The sequence below is a fragment of the Lichenostomus cassidix genome, chromosome 29 (genome assembly GCF_008360975.1).
Source record: "Lichenostomus cassidix isolate B80296 chromosome 29, HeHo_3.0, whole genome shotgun sequence".
Taxonomy (NCBI): Eukaryota; Metazoa; Chordata; class Aves; order Passeriformes; family Meliphagidae; genus Lichenostomus; species Lichenostomus cassidix.
In genome coordinates, this window is record NC_139509.1 from 3,153,648 (window position 1) to 3,167,301 (window position 13,654).

Below are 13,654 nucleotides of genomic sequence, written 5' to 3' on the forward strand. Positions count from 1 at the left end.
CTCTTTTCACATGGCTGGTGACAAACAGGGTGAGGTCCCTGTCATCCCCAACTCCCAGAGTTCTTCTGTCCCCAGGCACCTTTCCTGAGCCCTGAACATCCACGATCCCTGCACACTGGACACGGACACTGAGCCTTTGGGGACCAAGGACACATTTCCCCATGGGAAACCTGGATGTGAGCCTGGAGAGTGGCAGTGGTTCCACCAGTGGAGGTTGGAGCAAAAACCAGTTTGACCCATGGCTGGGCTGGGAGATGTGGGAGCAAACGGGAATTGCCAGTGAAACACTTTGGGGTCGAGCATGAGGCTCTCAGCCCTGGCATCTGCACACCTGTGGGTCCCCGGCTGTGGTGACAGCTCTGGAGGTGTCCCTGCTCCTCCTGGTCACCGGGAGCTGCTCTTTGGGGTCACCTGCAGGTCAGGCTGGAGGCTCAGTGCTCTCGCCTGGCTGAGCTGGTGCATTGCACTTCTGGCTGAGCCCACTGCCTGGCCTCGGAGGGTGGGGTGGGGCATGGGACACACCCAGCTGAGCCCTCACTGCCCCAAAAACTTGGGGTCAGGCCCTTCCTGGTCCCCAGCCCTGGAACCTGATGTTCCTCCTGCTCCCTGACCCTCCTCGGTGATCCCTGCTTCTCCTTGGCCCTCCTGGGCTGATCCTCCTGGTCCTCCTTGGTGTTCCCTCCTGCTCCCTGGCCCTCCTGGGTGCTCCCAACACGATTCCCTGCAGTGAAACTTGGGTGCTTCCCGTTCATTTTTGGAAAAGGCTTTTTCGGGTGCTGTCAGGTGTTTTTGGGGAACCCTTCGATGCCCTGAGCAGCCTCAGCCCCTTAGGGCCCAGCAGCAGCGATTGCTGGTTCATACTGGGACCCTACAGGAGCTGAACTGGGGCAGCTCTGGGCATCACCAGCTGGGAGCTCTGTGGTTTTGGGAGGCTGTGGGGTGGTTTGGGTGGTTTTGGGGTGGATTTGGGTGGCTTTGGGATGATTTGGGGAGGCTGTGGGCTGATTTTGGTGACTGTGGGGTGGTTTAGGAAGGCTGTGAGGTGGTTTTGGCCCAGTACCTCGGTGGTTACACACCTGCAGCCTCACAACCACTGAATTCGGGGCAGGGTGGGGTTTAATTTCCCCTTTTATCTGAGACAGAGACAGATGGTGGTTAATGGTTTATCCTGGTTAAAGGTTTATTTCTGCTAAACGTCCCTCTGGCTCTGAATGTGGAAAAACTTCAGGTTTTTGTTTCCCTGACTCTTCTCCCTGCCCATAATCCTATGGAAATCTTAGAGACCCCCCGAGGCAACTTCCCCTCGTGCCGGAGCCAAAAATCTTCAGCGGAGTCTGGAGCAAATGTGGCCAAGGTTTTAATTTCCCCTCTTAATTATCCCAGCCCTCAGCAGGCTCGGGGATGATTAAACAACCCAAATACTCCTAACTCTGAAAAAAAATTACCCTATTAGTGCCTTTTTTGGGCTGTTTGCAGTGCTTTTAGTCGGGCATCAATCACCGGTCACAGGTGATGAAACCTGATGGGGCCATAAATCAGCCCTGCTTTGCATTCAAATGCAGCAATTAATCCCGGGGGTGTGGCTGCAATTAGATGACAAATTATGCCTCCAGATTCACTTGCCTGCTTGGACAGAAGCCGCCCGTGTTTGCTCAGCCGCCGAGGCTTGGCTGCGGCTCTGCTCTTCCCCCGGGGAGGGCACGATGAGCCCCGGGAGCTGCAGCTGCTCCGCGCTTTGGCCTCAGCTCTGCCTGCAGCGGGCAAGTTTGGCTTTTTGGCCACCCCGGATTGTCTGAGCCCTCCTTTTCCCAAGGTCGCAGAACTCTGGAATCCTCGAGGCTGGGAAAAAACCTCCAAGGTCATCAGCTCCCACCAGGGGCAGCACTAATGGAGGTCCCCAAGTGCCACCTTCCCGTGGGTTTTGGACACTTCCAGGGGTGGGGACTCCACCGCTGCCCTGGTGCCAGGGCTGGACAACTTTTTCCATGGAGGAATTTCCCCAATATCCAACCTAAACTTCCCCTGGCACTTTATTCTTGTCCTGTTCTTCTCTGGGAGCAGAGCCAGACTTCTCTGGCTGTCCCTTCCAGTCAGGAGCTGTGCAGAGCCACAAGGTCCTCCCTGAGCCTCCTTTTCTCCAGGCTGAGCTCCCCCAGCTCCCTCAGGAATTCTCCAGATCTTTCCCTGCTGCTCCAGCCCTTCCCCAGCTCTGTTCCCATCCCTGGACTCACTCCAGCCCCTCAGGGTCTTTCGTGCTCTGAGTGGCCCCAAAGTGAGCCCAGAATTCGGGTGTGGCTCTGGCCCAGCCCAGGGGATGATCTGTGCAGGATTTCTCCTGACCATCCTCAGCCCTCGGGCAGGAGGATTTGGGCTCCTCCAGCCCTGCAGCTCCTAGTCCAGGCTGAGTCAGCCCTGGCAGTGCCCGATTTGCCCCTTTGGGTGGTTTTGAGACCAGAGCTGGTGCTAAACAGCAACAACCCAAGCTGGGAGTTTGGTTGATTTGCTGCTGGTGATGCCTTAGCCAGGCTTACCTGAAACAGAGGCCAGACAAGGTGAGGAGAATAAAAAGCAGACAAATTTATTGAAGGCCTTAGGTACCTTCAGGAAAAACAAAGCCCACTCCTGAGGCTACACCCAAAATGGACACCGAGTCACGAGCTCTTCATATTTTATAAGTTCTGTCTTCTTAGCATATTGCACCTTAATTCTCCAATTACACCCTCAGGCGATGATGTCAACCCCCCCAAACCTGCTCCCCCCAGTTCACTGCTGTTTACATATTTTGGGGCTCTGAGGCAAGGCATGTGTCCTCGGATTTCCACTGAGAGGAATTGTTTTGGCTAAATGTGCTGAGAACAGAGGTTTTTAGCATTTTTTATGAAGCCTAGAATTACACCAAAGCTACAGAGACAGAAAGAACAGAAGCTAAAAATTCTTAAGGCATCACTGGATCTTTCTCCTGACAATCCTGGTGCTGCAGGATGGATGATCTATGGATGGTCGGGGATCATGCCTGGGGTGGGTGGATATTCCCTGCCCTGGGAAGGCTCGGATTAAGGACACCTAGATGTTTTGCTGCAAAGCCTGAGGGGCTGGGGTGGCTGAGGGACCGGGGTGGCTGAGGTTTTGGGGTGGCTGAGGGATTGGGATGGCTGAGGTTTTGGGGTGGCTGAGGGATTGGGATGGCTGAGGTTTTGGGGTGGCTGAGGGAACACACAAACTGAGGTTTTGGGGTGGCTGAGGGGTTGGGGTGGCTGAGGGGTTGGGATGGCTGAGGTTTTGGGGTGGCTGATGGACTGGGGTGGCTGCTGGCACTCTCAGGTACGCTCCTGTTTCCATGGAAAGAACAGAGGGATTGGGGGTTGGATGGTGCAGGAGGGATGAGCAAACTCCAGCGCAGCTCTGGTTGCTGCAGGGATGCTGCTGCAGCGAGGGAGAGCCCAGCTCTCCATTTGAGCTCCAGCTCCGAGCACAACGTGGCAAAAATCCAGGCCAGAGCCGGGGAGATGCAAGCCCTGATGTCAGTGATGGGATAAGGTTGTGTTTGCACACCCAACACGCTTTTATCCCCTGATTAACTGTTCCTACAGGGCTCCTTTGCGAAACACACGGAGGTTTTCTGTTCCAAGAGATAAGAAAACAAGCTGAGTTTTATATCCCTACCCTGGGAGGGTGATAACAGTTCTCAGAATTCTTGTGGACTCTGATCTCCAAGTGGGGGGCTCCCAGTGAGCAAACAATTGGCTGTTGGGAAAAGTAGCTTAAAAAATAAGGAATTTTTAAAAAAAAGAATGGAAAAAGGGCTCATTTTCTTTGGCTGCTTGGCAGGAAACCAACTGCTCTGTCCCCAGAGAAACCCTGGGGAGGAGGGAAAAATCCCCACCGCTAAGAGCTGAAAGATTTCTTGGGAAAGACGAATTTGTTTATGGGTTTTTTTTTCTTTCTGACTTCTTAGAAAAGGCTGATTGTGCCGGACACTGCAGTTTGTTTTCATGCCCGTCTTTAATCCTGGCTGCACAAGAGGGCTTTATCCAACCTGCAGCTGCACCTTGCTTGTGGGCACAGGAGCTCCAGCAGCCTTTGCCAAGCAGGATTAATGTCAAGTGGCAGAGCCGGGCCTGGATCCTGGAGGCCTCGTGCCAGGGGATTTATTTGGTTTGTTTTGCTGGTTAGTGGTGATTTTTAGCGGTAGTTTCTGCCATGGATCCGGTCCCACTTGTCCTGAGTGGTTCTGGGCATGGAGAGGCTCCTCAAGGTCTTGTCCTCCTTCTCCTGGTGTGGATGGACACACCGAGCTTGGAGAGCTCCTTTTCTTGGAGAATCCAGCCCAAAACCTGGCTGGGGCAGCTTGGAGGCCTCAAGGCAGGGCTGTGGTTTAACAAAGCTCAGTTTAATCCCTCCTTGCCTGCAGATTTCTTGCTTTCTCCAGCCTGGTTATCCCTCCTGGCTCTGGAGCTGACCTTTCCCAACAAAGCCCTTTTGTCAGCCCAGCTCAGAGCTGCCGGCTGGCTTTATCTGCCCTTCTTATTGCTCTTGATTTTTATTGATGCCACCACCAGGCACCCTCAGAGGAGCCGCCGGTGGACTTTGTTTGGAAGGTGATTAAGAACAAACAGATCCTGGAAAGCTGAGGCAAAACCTTGAGCAAGAGGAAAGTTGGCAGCAAGAACAGCGCCGATGCTGCTGGTGCTGAAATCCCCACAGGCCAGGAGAGCAGAGACAGAACCTCCATCTCCATGGAGGCTGAGCTGAGCTTTGGGAAGGGTGGGTGGAAGCCAGAGGGGATTTTCCCTCAGCTGGAGCTGTTTTGGGGAGGATTTTCCTGGCCACCTTGGCATTTCCCCTGGAGAATCCCAGCAGAGGGCAGCAGGAGATGCCCTGGGCACCCTTTGCTCTCCCAGGTGTGCTGCTCCACAGTATCCCCAGGAGGGGACCCCTTTCACCTCCAGGGACATCTGCTAAAACCTCCTGACTGTTCTGGCTTAAAAAAGGCATTTTTGGGGCTGAAGTAGCTGGAACTTTTTAGAGTTGAGTTGGGACCTTATTAAAAGCTAAGTTAGGACTCATTATAGGTTGTTGGGATTTATTAAAGAGGCATTTTTGGGGGCTGCAGGAGTTGGGACTTATTAAAGTGGAGTTTGGACTTATTAAAGTGGAGTTGGGACTTATTAAAGAGGCATTTTGGGGGCTGAAGGAAGTGCTCAGCTGGGAACAGAAGTACCTTTGGATCTCCTCTCACCCTCCCTGCTCTCTGGACATCTCCAGCCCTTTGCCTCCTCAAGGTCCAGGTTTATTTTTGGCCAATTCTCCCCTTTCCATGAATTCTGGTTCTGCCCCTGCTATGCCCACCCTGGGGTTTTGGTCACTGCAGGGACCAGGCAGAGCACTGATGGCACTGGTGGCACTGGTGGCACTGGGAAGCAGGACAGCACCAGGGGGTGCCCAGCCTGACCCAGCACTGCTTTGACCCCCAAAATCCCCACAATCTGAGCCAGGGAGCCAAACACAAATTCAGGAGCTGCTGTTCAAGCAGAGGCAGTGTTCCTGGCCGGGGTGACAACAGGAAGGGTGGCTGTTGGCCCTCCGTGGCCTGGGAGCTGTTTGCTGGCTCCTAACAAGGGATCTCATGGCACAACAGGCTGGGCAGAGGCTGAGTAGGAGGAGGAAGGCTCTGGAGGAGGTGGGTCTGGCACAGCCTGTGCCGTGACTAATGCCAACACCCAGGCCAGGCTCTCCTCCTGAGGCACAGCTCGCTCCTCTCCAGGGGCATTTCAGCCCTGGAAATGCTCTGGGAATGTTGGGATTTGCAGGAATAAAGTTTCCAGGTGTGGAGCCCCGAGCTCTGTTCTGGAGTCTGCGTTCTCTTCTGTATTCTGGGTTCTGTTCTCTGTTCTGTTCTGTGTCCTGGGTTCTGTGTTCTGTTCTGTGTTCTAGGTTCTGTTCTCTGTTCTCTTCTGTTCTCTGTTCTGTTCTGTGTTCTGTTCTCTGTTCTCTCTTCTTGCCCAGCTCCTCCGTGGTGCTCCTGAGCTGCTCTCTGCCTGCTTGCCTCCAGAACAGCCCCAGAATCCCCCCTGGAGCAGGAGATCCTTCCTGGGCTGCATGCACTTCCCAGCTGGGATTCAAACCCATCTGTGGTGCTTTTCTCCCGCCCTGGGCTTTCCTGGGTTGTTTTCTCCTTGTTTTTCCAGCAAGCTGGGCTGAGCTTCCAGGTGAAACCAGGCTGCTGCTCTCCAGGACCTGAGGATGCCAGCGAAGCATTCAGGGGTGCAGAACAGCCAGAGCTGGGAGCAGAGATGTGCCCCAGATGTGGAGCTCTGCTCCCCCTGGATGCAGCTGGGCCTCCCCCTCTGCAGGGAGCAGAAACAAAGAGGCTCCTGCAACCCACCAAAAATCCTTAGCTGGGCCATTTCCACTGTGGTTTGCTTCTTTTCATGCCCCTGGTTCCTTCCCCTGTCCATAAAAATTGGGATTCAGGGAATTTAAATGATCTGGTGGAGATCTTCCTTTGAGAGACTTAAGTAGACCAGAAAGCTCTTTGATGTGTAAAAAATAGGAGGTTTCCAGGCTGTTGTGACCTGTGAAAATTAAACCAAAATCGTTGGGTGTTTCCTCCCTCCAGAAAAATATCCAGTTTTTAAAGCTGAGCAGTGATTACCTGAGGATGGAAAAGGTACTCAGGAGTGAGGAATTGTCTGTGAAATCATCTTAGAGCAAAGCAGCTGCTCGTGGGCATGTTCAGGGAATAACCCTTAATTAGAGCAAAACCACCCAGGAATGGTAATGAGGTACCTTTGGAGTGGTTTCACCTGGTGAGAAAGTTTAAAATAGGGAAAAAAAAAAAAAAAAGCTGGTAATAAAGTGTAATTCACCTTTTTATATCCCAAACGGTGGAGGAGCTGTGTGGCTTGGGGAGGGGTGTGGGATGGGATGCTCTGCTGCTGCTGGAATGGAAATTCCTGTTCTGAGGAAGAAATAGGAAAACCAGCACAGCACTGCAGGTAAATCAGGTGTGAAGACAGAGGTTTGTACCTGGTCTTGCTGTTTCTGCTGAAATAATGGTGGATTTTTGCTGTTTCTGCTGAAATAAGGGTGGATTTTTCGGTGAAAAGCCAATTTCTGCCTGGGGAGTGAGTGGAGTGCTGCTGCCTCCTGGCCTTCCAATCTCATTAAAAATCAGTCTGAAGAAGCTGGAATGTTAAAAAAGTAATAACAATAAATTCTCCATTGGTTTTCAAGCGCTGCTGTTCCCATTCCTGGACAGGTGAGGACAGGTGGGAGGACCTCAGGCTCTCCCAGCCCTGACCTGCGCTCTGCCCTGGCCAGGTGAGCTCACGGCGTTTGCTGGATGCCAAAATTCAGTCTGGATTAAATTCACCTCCCTGCCTGGATGAAATCCTCGGGCCCAGGGAAGGCGGGTGGGGAAGGAGCTCTGACTCTGCTGGGCTCAGCTCCACCTGCCCTGCTTTGGGGTCCCAAATCCCCCCGGCGGTGCCGAGCTGGGCTCGGGGCTGAGCCTGCATGGGTTTTGTGCTGACGCAGAGCTGGAGCCGCGGGAGGCTCTGATTCATCCCGGGAGGGATGAATTCACACCCAGCCCGGGCTGCTTCCCCTGGTGTGATCACCTGGGGGGCTGGGCACGGCTGGGGGAGGCTGGGGTGGTCCCCAGTGCCCACCAGACCCCCAGTTCCTGCTCCGGTGTGGGATGGATGGGTTAACAGCTCCAGAGCCAGGGGATGGCAAGGTTCCCATCTGGGGGGTGCAGGTTTGGGGGGCTGCCCTGCCCCAGCCCCTGGAGAGATCTCTGGGGTCTGGAGGTGCTTTAATCTCCCCAGGCTGGTGTTTTTCCCATCTCCCCTGGGAAAGAGCTGGATAGCCTTCAAAAGGGAAACTGAGGCAGAGGGGCTCCTCGGCCCATCCCTGGGGAGGGGTGGGGCGGTGCAGAGTTTAATTTTCTAGCCCTGCTGCTGATCCGAAGGGCTCTTCTACCTCCCTTCCTCCTCCTGCTTGTCCCCAACCGTTTCTGGGGACAGCTGGGGGAGGGAAGGTGCTGGGACTGCAGGTCCAGGGGGCCAAAATCCCGGTGACACTGCCCATCCCCCTGGCTGGGATCGAGCTGAACCTGGGGAGCTCCCAGGGAAGAATCTCCCACCTCCCTGGGGCTCCGTGCTGGAAACCTCCCTGGCAGCAGGAGGAGGGGCTGGGTCTGGGGAGCTGGGACAGGGCCGGTGTCCCCATGCCAGTGTCATTGTGTCCCTGTCCCAGTGTCCATGTCTCAGTTTGGTGTCCCTGTTGCCAGTGCCCAACCGGGAGCTGCTCTGGCAGACGGTTGTGGCAGAACTGGAAGAGCAGGGTGAAGGTCAGGTGAAGGTGTGGGTTTGGCACAGCTGAGGGGCTGGGGAGTTGTGGGTCACTTTTCGAGGGCACCTGCGGAGCTGTCTGGGAGAACTGGTACGGCTGGAGTCAAACCGGCCGTGTGGGAAGGGTTGGAAGGATCACTCCTGCTCCTCCCAGCTGTGCCAGCATGGGCTCACAGCTGCCCTGCGCCTGCTGCTCTGCACTCCATCACAAACACCCCCTTTTCCTTCCCAGGATTAATGTTTCCCCCTCCCAATCCCCCAGCTCCCACTGGATCCAGGGCCATCCCCTGCTGTGTCCCTGACCCTTTGGGGTGAGTTTTCATCCAGCTCAAACTGCTTTCCCTCCTAAACTTTGAGACTTGAGCAGATTTGCACCCCGGATATATATATTATTTTTTAACTTTCCTTTATTCGCAATAAATAATAAACTATAATACAAAGATCTCAACACAGAATCCAAAAAGTCTTGTTCTTTGGGAATAAAAAGAACTCCCAACACCAGGAAAGGTGAAAGAGCATCTACGAGCAGCCCCTGGGCTGGGGGGAGCTGCACCCCCTGCCCTAAGCGGTCGTTCCCCCTTCCCCAGGGGCCCCCAGAGCCCCTCACACCTGGGCCAGGTGAGGTCCTGCAGGTGCCCAGCGCAGGGTCTGGGGCTCTGCCACAGTGCAGAGGGCAGGGATGGAGCTGAGGGTGCCAGGGCCTGGCTGAGGGGCTTGGGGGGAAGCTGGAGAGGTTCTAGAGCCGTGCAGGGGTTCTGCACACACAGAGATCCCCCGGCCACCCTGCACCCCACGGGATGAGGAGGCTTTGGGTTCGGAGTCTGCAGCTGCAGCTGGGTGTGGTCGTTGCCTGGCTTTGGGGCACACAGGAGCCATCTGTGGAGCTTCCTCCCCTCCCTCGGCTTGGCTCTTCCAGCCGCTCCTACGGCGGGGTCAGCTCCATGGACTTCTTCCTCTCCTCCCGCTGCTCTTCCCACTCCTCCTCGGACTCGTAGGTGCCCTTGATGATGGCCACCCTGTCGGACATGTTCATGCAGTAGGGCACCAGGATGTAGAAGTAGAGCAGAGAGGCCAAGCAAGCTCCGAGGATGGGGCCAACCCAGAACACCTGGAAAGTGACAGGGACATGGTGAGAGCACCTCCTGGGGCTGCAGCTCCTCTCAGGCACCACCATCCATCCCTGCTGCACTCCTCCTGCCACGTGGAGAGAGGAAAATCCCTGTTCCAGTGCCTTCGTGGGCTGAAACCCTCTCAGCCTGTGCTCGCTGAGGGCTAAACCCGCTCTGCAAGGCTGGGGCTGAGCTGGCAGGAGGTGCTGGGTGAGAGGGAAGACCAAGCTGGGCTTCTCCATGGGCTTCCTTCCCCTCAGATGATGCACCAATGGTGCTCAGAGGCACCACAGCTGATTTCCATCCCTGGAGGTGTCCAAGGCCAGGTTGGACAGGGCTCGAAGCAGCCTGGGCTGGTGGAAGGTGTCCCTGCCCATGGATGGGAGGGGTCTGGATGAGATTTTGGGTTGTTCCCACCCAAAGCACCCTGGGATGGGTTCATTCCTGTCCCCTCGCTGGCTCTGTGCCAGGGGATTAACCGTTCTGATGCGTCAAGGGGCAAAACCTCCCTTGTTCTCCAACCCCTTTAATCCCTCTTGCCTGGGGTCAGCTCTGAAACCCCCACCCCGTCATTCCCATGCCAGCCCTGCCCTGTCCCCACACGGCCCCCATCTGTCCCTCTCCCCAGCGCCACCAACCCTCACCCAGTGCGCAGGGCTGAACCTCCTGGTGACGACCGCAGGGCCGAAGGAGCGCGCTGGGTTCATGGAGCAGCCGGTGAAGTAAATCTGGAGGTGCGGGAAGAACACTGGGTTAAGGAGCACATCAGAACCACTTGTGGGAGCAGAGACTGAAGGTCCCTGACGGTGTTTCTGTTCCAGAGAAGGAAGGAGCCCCAAGCCCTCCCGTGTTGTCTCACCCCCTCAGGACCAGCTGCACGAGGGGATTTTGGGAGCTCAGGGCTCACAGGACCCTCACCCCAGACTCACCCCCACCAGGTGGCCCACGGTGACAGAGAGGCCGATGGACAGTGCAGGGGAGCCGACGCCGGTGCGCCGGTTGTCCGTGGATGCGAAGATGCAGGCGGCCAGCTGGAAGGTGAGGATGATCTCCACCACAAGGGCCTGGCCTGGGGTGATGTTGTTGTTGATCTGGAACCATGACAGTGATGATAATTAACCTCCCTGGGGCTCAGCATGGCTGGGAGGGATCCTGGGGGATTTGCTGGTGGATTTGGGAGGGTGAAGTTGGATGAGAAGCCCCCCAGGACCCCTGCCCAGCCCTGCTTGGGCTCCCTGCTCCTTCTCCGAAACCAATGAAATGATCTTCCTTTCTTTACAATCCTCCAAAATCTGTCTCTCCCCCAAGCCCATCCCTTCCCTGGGCTCTCCACATCTCTCTCCACTTCCCTGTCTCCGCAACACTCAGTGTCTTCCTACCAAATCCCTTTTTTCCTGCATTTCTTCCCCCTTTGATCCTTGCAGACTGTTGTATGCTGACTTCTGCCCTGCATTTCGTGGAGCACCTGCCCAGGAGAATAAGGAGCAGCTGGGATGGGATGGAGGGTGAGGGTTGGCAGGAAGGTCATGGGGGTGGCATGGGCTGTTGTGTCCCAGTGACTCTCCACAAAACCCTGGGGACACTCAGGGGGACGTGACCCCAATGGGCAAGGGAAGGACAAAGTGACCCAACCCATCACAGCCCATTTCTTAGCTAAATCTGGCTGCTTTGGGATGTGGAACCTGTAGAATGAGAGGGTCAGGAGCTCCTCAACCCAGTGACTGAATCCTCTGCAATGTCTGTGCTGCAGACCTGTCCGTGGTCATTCCAGGGGTTTTCCCAGCACTGCCCCGAGGGTTTCAGGCTGTTCCTCATTCCCACTTATCTCAGAGGGTCCTGTTCCTCCTTCGGCAGCAGCCCCCACCACTCACAGCCCCTCGACACCATCCTGCTCCTCGCTCCTTCTCCAGCTCTTCCCCACCACCTCTCCCATCCCTCTCCATTCCCAGCTCCCCCAGTGGGCTCTGCTCCCCCTGCCCGTACTGGTCTGACTGGGCTCTGCTCCCTCCCTCCCCAGTGCTGCTGGCACGACTCCTATCCCGTGCTAATCTCCAGGAGAGGCTGCACTCGGGAACATCTCAATGGTGCGGGTGACTCACGGGGCCCTCAGGACAGAGGAAGCCCTCATTAAAGGAGGGAAAAACATCCCACTCATCACTCGCACAATAAAGCCGTCATGTCAGAGCTCGGCTTCACTGCCATCCCATTCCAGCCCTCCGTGCGGGACAGAGCCCCGAGGATCCATCCCGGGTTCTCCTTCCCGTGCCGGTGCCGAAGGAAAGGGAAGGGAAGAGAGGAGCACCCCGGGCAGGACTCACCGCGTTGATGGCCAGGTTGCCGCGGGTGTTGGCAGGGGTGACACCGTAGAGGATCCCGGCGCCGGCGATGGCTCCGACCAGCTGGGCCACGATGTAGAGCAGCGTGCGGAGCAGGGAGATCTGGTTGCCCACGAAGAAGGCGATGGTCACGGCAGGGTTGATGTGGGCGCCACTGATGTGGCCGAAGGCTTGCACCAGGGTGCCGATGGCCAGCCCGAAGGCCAGCGCGATCTGCAGGATGCTGGGCAGCGCCGATGGCCACTTGAGCGCCGAGCCCAGCCCGATGAACACGAAGATGAGTGTGGAGAGAAACTCCACGAAGACAGCTCGAGCAAAGGCCAGGGTTAGTATTTCCTTCTTCATGGTGGGAGCGGGTGGCGGGTGGCCGGGGAGGAGGAAGGTTTAGGACTGCTCTGCGGCCGGGCTGTGGTGTGTGCAGCCAGCTGTAGGGCCATACCTATCTATATATGCAAGAGCAGCAGGAGCTGTGTTACAGGGCGGGGGGTGGAGCCAGGGAATTAGCCAGTCCTCCCAAATTACCATGTGAACCTGGAAAAGTTTCCATCTGAAAACGTCTTCGGAGCCTCTTGGTGAACCAGTGACTCAGATATTGGTGGCATTTCTCTCCTTTCCCTCTGCAAACAAAGAGCCCCTATAGGGTGTCTCTGTGGTCGTTAGATAACCAGGTTGCATAACGAGGCTGAGCTCCCTCCTCTGCTTTTGCCTTTTACTGCCTCTCGCCAGGTCCTGGGTGTTTCATTAGCACAGGTGTAGTTGATAATCCCTCTCTCCCTCCCTGCTCCTTTTGGAAAACCCTTGTTGGGCTGGAGAAATCTCCCGGGGTGAGCTCAGGGTGCCTCCAACTTCCACGCGACCTTGAGTAAAGGAAAATCAAACACCTGGAGCTGCTCCCAGGCTGTCAGGAGAGCTCAGCTCCAGCAAACGAGGGGTTTGCAGGTGTCCAGGCAGCAGGGAAGGGTTTGGGGGAAGCTTTGTCCATCTGGGGAGCCGTGGATGAGCCAGAGCTTCCTCGAGGTGCGCGGATGGAGAAATGGGATGGCGTAAGCGGGATGGAGAGGGCTCCTGGCGCAGAGCCTGGCTGGGAACCTCTGCTCCCTTTCCTCTTTGCTGCTCCTTCCAGAGCCCTGGAACAAGTGCTGGAATTGGGGGCTGCACCCAGCCTGAGGCCGGGAACGGCGTCTCCTCCCCCGCCACCCTTTCCTTTTCTTTCTGCCTTCCCAGCTCTTGCTCAACGAGCAGTGATTTTGCTCCTGGGAATGCCAGCACCAAGCCACGGGCTCTGTATGGACACAGGCCATGTTTACACATCTCCTTTCATGTTCCCGGGGCGCTGCCCTCCATCCCAAACCCTTCCATGCGCAGATCCTCGGCGGGCAGGGAGTGGCGGGGGAGGCTCTCCGGGCTGGGCACGTGGAGCTGCTGGGGACTGAGGTTTTGGGGCGGAAGAGGTCTCGGGTGACACTTAACAAAGAATTCTTGGTTCTCTCGCAGCCCTTGCAGCCTTGTGCCAGAATTGTTTTTTCTAGATGGGTTTGGGTGCCAGATCTGCTCTCCTTGCTTGGTCGATCCACGTTTCCTTTCTCAAGCGATGCCCAGGCTGGGTTCATCCCTGGCTGCACTCAGGGGGCAAAGGTCTGCAGGCAGGACATTGGTAAAATCATGTCAATCCCCCCTAAAGCCAAAAAGTTGGATTCACTGCTGCCTTCTGAGGAGGCTGTCAGGCCTGGGGGGTCAAACACCAGGAGGATTCCAGTCCAGAGCAAGGAGAGAGGACTTCTTGTCCAGAGCTGGAAACAAATGAGCTTTTCTCTTCCTTTGTACCCTAAATCCTGAGCAAAACAGACCCAGA

At 56.1% G+C, this 13,654-nt stretch overlaps 1 protein-coding gene and 1 long non-coding RNA gene across 3 annotated transcripts; both read right to left on the bottom strand.

The window, feature by feature from the left end:
- Window positions 1-5,971: 5,971 nt before the first annotated feature.
- On the bottom strand, window positions 5,972-7,838 carry LOC146425970 (uncharacterized). 2 transcript variants are annotated; one of them, XR_014846396.1, is made up of 4 exons: window positions 7,623-7,838; window positions 7,030-7,187; window positions 6,656-6,806; window positions 5,972-6,575 (listed from the first exon to the last, which is right to left on the bottom strand). It is a non-coding gene; the product is annotated as an uncharacterized LOC146425970 (long non-coding RNA). The 2 variants fall into 2 exon arrangements; XR_014846397.1 differs by lacking the exon at window positions 7,623-7,838 and adding an exon at window positions 7,304-7,427.
- A 908-nt stretch (window positions 7,839-8,746) lies between these two features.
- On the bottom strand, window positions 8,747-12,481 carry AQP5 (aquaporin 5). The gene is made up of 4 exons (XM_085041388.1): window positions 11,785-12,481; window positions 10,396-10,557; window positions 10,111-10,194; window positions 8,747-9,465 (listed from the first exon to the last, which is right to left on the bottom strand). The coding sequence occupies exons 1-4, from the start codon at window positions 12,145-12,147 to the stop codon at window positions 9,280-9,282; spliced, it is 795 nt and encodes a 264-aa protein (XP_084897514.1). The 5' UTR covers window positions 12,148-12,481; the 3' UTR covers window positions 8,747-9,279.
- Between the last annotated feature and the right edge of the window lie 1,173 nt (window positions 12,482-13,654).

Bases quoted from the DNA above. Each gene is read 5' to 3' on its own strand.
- AQP5 (XM_085041388.1), bottom strand. From the start codon at position 12,147: ATGAAGAAGGAAATACTAACCCTGGCCTTTGCTCGAGCTGTCTTCGTG. The intron at 10,195-10,395 runs GTGAGTCTGGGG...CCGCACCTCCAG, and splicing joins CCGTGGGCCACCTGGTGGGG to ATTTACTTCACCGGCTGCTC. The intron at 9,466-10,110 runs GTGAGGGTTGGT...GTCACTTTCCAG, and splicing joins GGTTCAGCCCTGCGCACTGG to GTGTTCTGGGTTGGCCCCAT.